At 43.1% G+C, this 8,798-nt stretch overlaps 2 protein-coding genes across 2 annotated transcripts in view; both read left to right on the top strand.

Annotated features, from left to right (window-relative positions):
- Positions 1-8,798, top strand: part of tm4sf5 (transmembrane 4 L six family member 5) — a 252,573-nt gene that overhangs the window by 6,746 nt on the left and 237,029 nt on the right. The gene's annotated exons all lie outside the window — the stretch shown is intronic.
- Positions 434-7,458, top strand: cckar (cholecystokinin A receptor). The gene is made up of 5 exons (XM_085759494.1): positions 434-879; positions 1,403-1,654; positions 5,275-5,536; positions 5,704-5,831; positions 5,932-7,458. The coding sequence occupies exons 1-5, from the start codon at positions 753-755 to the stop codon at positions 6,561-6,563; spliced, it is 1,401 nt and encodes a 466-aa protein (XP_085615620.1). The 5' UTR covers positions 434-752; the 3' UTR covers positions 6,564-7,458.

The raw sequence follows: 8,798 nt of genomic DNA, 5'->3' as shown, positions 1-8,798 counted from the left end.
ATTTCTCCGGCCATCAGAACAATTACAGCCTGATTCAATGAGCTTTCACATTGTTGCTGACATGTTCACATGAAATGCCACAGCAGGGCCACATCATTGCCTTGAAACGTGGCAGACAAGATGCTGCACCAGATCCACTCCTGCTCCCCCTAACATTTTTGAGCTGATGATGATGTTGATGTTCATGCAGCTTGAATATTTTGGCTGCACTAAATCCTCTCTTTGCGAGTGATTATATAAATATTTGGTGGTGGTGGTGGTGGGGTGGGCTGGGCAGGTGGAGGGTGGGGGGGATATTAATGAAGAGCCAAGAGGAATGGCTCTGCTTAATGCAGCCAACCTATTGCCCACTTAACTCCGAGGAGCATCTCTATTACCGCAATGATTTACGACCAGGGGCTTTTATAAAAAGGGAGATGCTGACAGAATCTAAAGGCGGGCTGAGCGCTCAAGAATGTGAGCCGACCACATGTGGCAGTAGCTGGAAACTGGAGCACAGCGCAGCGCAGCGCACCAGACCGAGAGCGCACGGGAACTTGTAGACACCACAGTAGTGTTATACCTCTAATTTCTCCTTTATTCTTCTTTATTACTTTTTAAATCTACTGAGATTAGGCTCTGTGTAGTGTAGTTTATTTTTTATTTTAATATGCTCTATCCATTGGTGTGTGTTTTTTTGTTGGCCAGAGCATGACGAATGCCGTTTACATGACTGATTTGACTTGAGGCTACAAGAGGAGACAGAGAGCGACATGGAGACGTTTACGATTCACGACATGCTCCTAAATTCAACCGACCTCAACAGGATTTTGTGCAGTTTTGGGATCAAGAATATTTCCGAGTGCGAGAGCGAGCAGGAGCCCACACCGGAGCCTAAAGGTACAGCCAGTTTATTTGTCTTTTTTTTCTTTTTAATCATTATTATTTAATACACTACACATCGCTTAGTGAACAGCGTTATTTCAATATAATGTGTTTGTTGTGTTATTCAAATTGAGCCATTCTATTGTGCCAAAAGAGCGACTGCTTTGGGCATTTTTTGCGTCAGTGCGCATTACGCATATGGCTCAGGTCCTCCATAAGGCTAATGCATTCTGCTGTGTGTTTGTATGACACATATGTTGTCACTGCACACTAGTTCTGCCAATGTCAAGTGAACAGCGCTGCCACTGTGCCACAAGACACAAAATAGAGACTCTTATAGGTCAAACTTTACATGTCTGTGGATGACTGAGAAGGACACAACAAACAGCCTGAGGGATTTCATATAGGATTAGATAAAATATATATATATATTTTTTTTTTACTAGGAATCATAGTAAAAGGAAAAAGGCAAAAGAGTCAAACAGCATTTGGTCACATTTTCAAATGACAAGCCCAGAGTCTCCTCACTTCCTCTCAGATATCAACCAGACCGTGAGGATCGTCCTCTACAGCCTCATCTTCCTCCTCAGTGTCCTGGGCAACAGCCTCATCATCGCCGTCCTGGTGAGGAACAGGCGGATGAGGACAGTCACCAACCTCTTCCTGCTGTCTCTGGCCATCAGCGACCTGATGGTGTCTCTGGTCTGCATCCCCTTCACCCTCATCCCCAACCTCATGAGGGACTTCATCTTTGGCATAGGCATATGCAAGCTGGTCATGTACTTCATGGGTGAGTGAATATGAGATTGTGATACAATTTCAGTGTCTTTTCATGTCTTTGATCCTTGATTACAGCTTTGATTGCAAATTCTATGACCATACTGATTGTTGGATATTGGATGAAAACACTTGATGTTTATGCACTGAGTCAAAAAATGTGATGTTTAATTTGTGCCTGTCGTGCAGATTGTTTCCTTATTCACATCAATTTACATCCCCTGCTGCAAAATGATTCAAATCTCTTCATCCAGGCTGAAGCATTATTCTTTGATTGCGCTGGTAATGACATTGTTGGACAGAGGATAATTGAAGTCATCTTAGGCCATGTCCTGAGCAAGGTTCATTTCCCTTGCATGTTCAAATAATCCCAGTGTTTTAATGAGCCTGAGTCACAAAATGAGGTATGCAAAATAAAAAATAAAAAATAAAAAAACAGCCCTAATAACCAGTGGCACGATGTCATTAAGTGTTGAATCACATAAAACTGTATACCTGCAGAGCCACTTATTTGGCTCATGTTGCTACAGTACATGTAGGATTTATGAGCGATCTATGATGAAGTGCTTTTTTTTGTGCTAATTCATCCTCAAAAGTACAGGGTGAGATGAGAAACAAACCTGACTGGATATTAACACAGTTGATTAAAAACATGCAAAAGGTTGAATATAAGAATATAAAAGACAAAGTTTCTCTGAGTTTAAAACATGAATATATAAACAGAATTCTGTGATTTTCCACTAATTTGAAAGCAATGTTCAACTAACGCAATCGAGCTGTTTAAAGTGAGCATGTGAAAAGATTCTTGACATTTCAGTGAGGAAGGAGATGCAGAATAATTATAACTTTATATTAGAGCACTCTTTTGAGAAAACCTCAAAAGACTTCTTAAATATTTTATGTAAGGCAATGCAGCTGCACAGTCAATGCATTTTACAAGGCAAAACTAAAGGATGCAAATTTACAATAAAGGAGTACAGAGAAAGGTTTAAAAGGTAAAATTAATTGAGTTTAAAAATAAGATAGAAGACTTTACAGTATTGCTTTTAGCTTTGACCTAAATTGGCTAGGGGTGGGGTTTGTCTGACATCATCTGGGAGGTTATTCCAGGTTTGTGCTGCATGATAACAAAATGCATCATCACCATGTTTTGTTCTAACCCATGGGTCGTCCCTAAGGGTCATAGAAGGTTCAATTCTCACAAGTATGTCAGAGATATATTTGGGTGCTGCTGAGTGATTTATATACACAGGCAGCAACATTTTAAAGTAAGGTCTCCGAGTCTGAGGTAGCCTTTTATTTTAGAAATGGAGTATTTCTTGTCAGGAGCCTAGTAACGGCTTCTGAGCAGCTTGTTTCAAAAGGTCTTCAAACACAACATTGCCATAATCTAATCTACTGGAAATAAAGGCATGGGTTCAAGGTCTTGGTTTGATGGTTTATTCCCCCGACTCTACTGCTTTTTTAAGTATTTTTTTGGCATAGGGTTAGTGACACACACAATCTAAATGTCCATGATCACCTGATGATAGAGATAAGGATATCTGTGTGTCATCTACTTAATTATGTAGAATTATGTTATAAGTTTGTATGATTTGAGCTCAACAGAGGAGTCCCAAGAATAGACCCCTGCGGAACCCCTATTTGTTCTGACTATGATATGTAACTTATAACTTGTCTTGAGGAGAGGTTTAAAAAGCACCATGTGTCCTACTTCCGTTAGTTAGATAGATAGCAAAAATCATCTCATCAAACTCAGGCAGCAGAGTGATCAACTCTTTTCCTCAATTGAAAAAGTGGTGACATAAAGGAAATATTTTGTCCCTGACTTGAGTTCAAAAAGAAAGAACAAGCCAGACTCTTTCCGTTTCAATTTTTCCTTTTAAAAAGTGTATTTTCAGAGTTTCTTTTTATCCAAATTGATGAATTTGCAAACTCTCCTTCAATCCTTTGAGGCAAATTTGTATTTGTGAAAGAAATTTGAAACAGAATCAGAGGAATGACTGTTAGTTTGTGACATTGAATTAACCTGTTTTTGTTTTACTTTAACCAGCACAACATTTCTTGAATAGTTGTTAGTATGCGTCATGCATGCATGCAGCCTTTCCGTTGTTGCCTATGGCAATTCTGCCATTGAAATGGTGTACACACCCTTAATAAAAACAAGATAATTACCTTTCTCACGTTTTTTTAAAATTTGATTATGACACAATAAAGGTGTGGTGTATACCACCTTGTTCCAGTGTTTATTTATTTTTTATATTGACCTCTAAATCTCCCATACAGACAGTCTCAAAGGGGATAATTCATTTAGTAGTTAAGGAAGTGAATCATCTGTGCATGTGATTTTAATGAATCCCTCAGGTTTCTTCTTCTAAAAAGCTCTTCTGGGAGTTTTGTAATAAGGTACAGTCATAACAGACAGTGTACCTTTGCTAATATTTCATTTTCATTCAACTGCAAATCCGCTAGATAATATGATTTTCATCTGTCTCCGTACTTCCTGTTGCTCCATTTGGAAGTTCGGTGAGATCAGAGCGCTGTCCTCCAGGATCATTACCTCATTTGTCCATGTGTTTATCTGTTTATGTGTCGCTGCTCTCGGATTGTGCGCAGCGATAATACGAATGTATTTATAGTTCTTGTTATTGTTACTGAGTGTGTTAGCGTTGTTCTGCAGGATGTGCTCTGTCACTACTCAGCAGTTAAATGTAATGTGGCAAAACATTAATGTGCCATAGTGTTACAAGCATTGTGGTAAACACAGCTACCTTTTGTGAGGATGTTGATCGTTCTGAATGTTGGGCTATAAAGTTTATGACAGAGAGAGGAAAAACAAAACAACATGAAATTAATGGAATAGGTAATTTTTGGTAATGACAAAATTACCAAGACTCTCATGTCTTTTCTGATAAAGCTGCAGCCTGAAACCAGTTAGTTTAGCAGAAAGATTAAACAGGAGAACTTTCATCTCAGTTGTTGGATATGATTTTCAAATCACCTTAAAAATATGCATAATTGTTTTGTTTCCAGTATTAATACAATACAACACCATGTCATGTCATGTCAGTAAAGTAGCTAAATATGAAGCCAGTTAGCTTAACTTCATCAAAAACGATGGCATTTCGGAATAGCGGTATGTCGGAATGGTGGGATGTCGGAATGCTGGGATGTCGGAATGCTGGGATGTCAGAATGGCAGCATGTAGGTTTCCAATCTTTATGTGAAGCTAAGCTAAAAGGATGCTAGCTATAGCTTGACGGGCGCATGACGTCTGTCCGACTACCCATTTCTCCGACCATACATTTCTTTATTTTTGCGTCCATTAGTCCGACCTCCCACTTCTCCAACTTAAGTAGCCCTTACCCTAAACCTAACCTTAACACTGTAGAATGGGTAGTCGGAGAAATGAGCTGTCGGACTTTTGGGCAGTCGGACTGACGTATGCTCCCCTAGCTTGACAATGGTATTATTTGAATCAGTGAGGACATGAATAAGTGTACCTCTTTTTTTCCCTTATTAGAGAAAAAAAAACCTAGTAATCTAATGTTTGCAGCCAATAAATAGCTTGTTTGCCTTTATCGATTCGTAACATAGCCGTCATATTTTGTTTTGATTTCTTGATCTGTGCAGGTGTCTCAGTGAGTGTTTCCACCTTCAACCTGGTGGCCATCTCCTTGGAGCGCTACAGTGCCATATGCAACCCTTTGACCTCCAGGGCGTGGCAGACCAAGTCCCACGCCGCCAAGGTCATCACTGCCACCTGGGTGGCGTCCTTCATCCTGATGCTGCCTTACCCCATCTCCAGCACCCTCAAGCCTTTTACCCGCATCAACAACAGCACGGGGCACATGTGTCGCCTGGTGTGGCCCAACGACGTCATCCAGCAGTCCTGGTGAGCTGAGAATAGGTCACTAGTCTCACCTTTTCACATCCCAGCGTCTTCACACTGGGAACGCATCCCTTTCAGATCGACCCTTCAAAATAAAACCAGACTTATAATAGAGTAGCCTACCAATGATGGATTTCTTCCACATCCTCACCCACATTTGTAACTTTCAGGTACGTGTCTCTGTTGCTGCTGCTCTTCCTCATCCCTGGCATCGTCATGATGACAGCCTATGGACTCATCTCTCTGGAGCTCTACAGAGGCATCAGGTTTGAGCTGTCCAACAGGAAATCTAGTAGAGGTACAGAAATAAAGCACAATAAATGATTGTTTGGAGTGACAGCGGCCATTGTAATCACTCTCTAACTGTCCGGTGTTTTTCATTTTCTCCTCCCTGACAGAGAGACAATGCAGCACTGGCAGCATCAAACCCGGTGACAGTGACGGCTGTTACATGCAGCCGTCTAAAAAGAAGAGCATCACGATGAGCACAGGCAGCGTCCCCGTCCCCGGCTCCAGCAGCAGCAGCAGTAAGCCCACCGTGGGCCGCGTGTGCAGCAGCACCTCCACCTCCAACCTGATGGCCAAGAAGCGCGTGATCCGCATGCTCCTGGTCATCGTCTTCCTCTTCTTCCTCTGCTGGACCCCCATCTTCGTGGTCAACGCGTGGCAGGCCTTCGACCGGCGCTCGGCCCACCGCCTCACCGGCGCGCCCATCTCCTTCATCCACCTCCTGTCCTACACCTCGGCCTGCGTCAACCCCATCATCTACTGCTTCATGAACAAGCGTTTCCGTCAGGGCATGCTGGCCACCTTCAGCTGCTGCAGCTGCTTGAGAGGCGGAGGTGGAGTAGGAGGAAGCAGTGGGGGCTTCGGGAGATCGGCCGGAAGCGGGACGGCCAAAGGGGAGTTCGGCCGATCAAGAGCGGGGCCCAAGTCCCCTGAGCAGAACGGGCACACCCCGCCGAGCGCTGCCAGCACACGCTACACCTACACCGGCATCCGCACCTCGGCCTGGAGCGAGCTGACCTAAACCGACCTGAGTCAGTGGAGAAACTGTGGTGTGTTGTCGACAAAGAAAACACCTCGCAGAGCTTATAGGACCAGTTTGCGAGCGGCCATGCTGCTTTAGCTTGGAGTGCGACGTGACGTGGGCACAGCTAGTTAATGACCGTGTACATTCAGCGCTGTCACAGCACATCAGCACGGCCAGATGTTTCCCTAAAGCCTCGCGTGGCCCACTGATGCCTGATCACATAAAAACCCTGAAGGGCCAACAAGTCCCACATAGACAGGAAGTGCTCTGATCTGGGTTAACACATTGTCCACACATGCTCTGTTTGAACACATTGTCAATGTTCGTCCACCAGCCTCTCCAATCGGGTTCAAAGAAAGAGACACAACAAAACAACTTTCAACATCATTGTCGTTATCTCAAATAAAGCAGATAACTCCAAACGTGGGTAAATATAACCACGGAGCAGCGGAAATTAGAAAACACACTGTATTATTATCATTATTATCACATTTAATTCGCTTTACTGTTTGGTTTTCAGTTGAACTGAACCCTTTGAAGGCATGAAACACATGCTGATAAAGGGGCCAAAGCAGTGTCACCTCAAGGGGCCATTTAGGGGCCGCGTTCGGCAGTTCGCGCAATCGTTATCGCCTCGTTGTAATCAGGAACTCTAGTGTTGTCGTTTTTCAGCTGCAGCCGTGTAATCTGTCCTCACAACAGACCTCCGGGGCACAAACAGTTCTGTCTCATCCTTGACCTACTGTTTGTGTGTCTGTGTGCCTAAGGGGGGTGGGGGGCTGGGGGGGTAAGGAGAGAGAGAGGGGGTTGTTGTACTGCGTGTGTGTGTGTGTGTGTGCTGACTGGAGGGGCCTTATCATCTCTGTGGGACCTGAAACACCTGCACCCACCTCTTCAAAGAGAGAGCGACATAGTTTCCCGGCATCACCCACCTGATTTCCACTGATTCACACTGTTCAATTTTTTTTTACCAGCGTCAATGTAGCAACTTTATTTTTTTTGTTTCTTTGTGAACGTGTTGCATTGTGAATACGGCCTGAATATTGTTCCATTTGATGACGCGTCAAATGGAAAACGTTGTTGTTTTATTTGCATGATAATGTGCGGTGTTCTTGACCTGTGGGAGCCACATAACTGAATGTAAACACATAATCCCAGACAGTTTACTGGTCTCTTTAAAGCGAAGCACTCGGGTCAGTGTTGTGTTCTCCAACAAACACACAAACGCATCAGACGTCTGTCTGGGTGACCATATAAAGACCTTGAAGTGCGCCTGCGAAGACTCGTGGCGGAGCAACTCGGAGCTTTTAACGGCTTTAATAAAAGTGGAAGTGAAGGACAGAGGAGCATTAGAGTCCAGACAAGTGGTGGAGGACAGAGACACAGATGGGAGGGGGACTGCTGGGACTTCTTCCCAGGGATAAGAGCTCCATTTGGGCTTGGTTGATGCCCAAAGCTCCCCCACTCACCCATTCCACCTCACCACCTGCCTTCATCCAGCGGCCACTGGGACTTCTTCATATTCAGTGTAAAAAAAGAAAAAAAAACCCTACATGCTACAGCTTTCTGATGACGATTAAAAACATACACAAGCCGACTTTATATCACTTTTTTATTTCTTATTTTTATGCCAATATTGCAAGTTTTTTTCACGTTTTTTTTCTCTTCTTTTAATGACATACAGATTTTGAGCATGATCTGGAGCTGCAATATGTACAAAAACAAACTAACGTATGTTATCAAAAAAAACAAAAATAACAAACAAACAAAAAAAAAAACAACCGTCCCCTTTGTTTTGACGTTATTGCTAAATGTTACAAACGGCACAGGTTTCTACCATCAGCAACCCTTTGAGCACTGAGTATACTACCACAATGACACCTCTGCTTACCATTTACTAGAATAATACACAGATACAGTGAGAGTGAAAGATAGTGGAAGGACATGAAGAGGAGGAGGAGGAGGAAGAAGAAGAGGAGGAGGAGGACAACAAAAAAAAGTGAGCTGACGAGCGAAGCTAAGGTACAACAGGCTGCATGTTAAAAAGCAAAAAAAAAAAAAAAAGAAGAGGAAGGGAAGAAGTGAGAAAACTCCAAATGTACAGACAGAAACATGAGTGAGGATGAAATGTGTGAGAGAAGAAAGGTTAGCGCTCTGTAGTGCAAACAGCCAAATAGTCTGAAGGAGAAGTAAGGCTGAGTGCGACAGAGAAGGGCTCCACACTCCTTTTTT

Source organism: Trachurus japonicus, chromosome 18, assembly GCF_045865225.1.
Source record: "Trachurus japonicus isolate A0001 chromosome 18, Traja_1.0".
Classification (NCBI taxonomy): Eukaryota; Metazoa; Chordata; class Actinopteri; order Carangiformes; family Carangidae; genus Trachurus; species Trachurus japonicus.
Note: the sequence above shows the minus strand (reverse complement) of the source record. Positions and strands in the feature narration are given on the sequence as shown.

Bases quoted from the DNA above. Each gene is read 5' to 3' on its own strand.
- cckar (XM_085759494.1), top strand. From the start codon at position 753: ATGGAGACGTTTACGATTCACGACATGCTCCTAAATTCAACCGACCTC. The intron at 880-1,402 runs GTACAGCCAGTT...ACTTCCTCTCAG, and splicing joins GCCCACACCGGAGCCTAAAG to ATATCAACCAGACCGTGAGG. The intron at 5,537-5,703 runs GTGAGCTGAGAA...TGTAACTTTCAG, and splicing joins GACGTCATCCAGCAGTCCTG to GTACGTGTCTCTGTTGCTGC.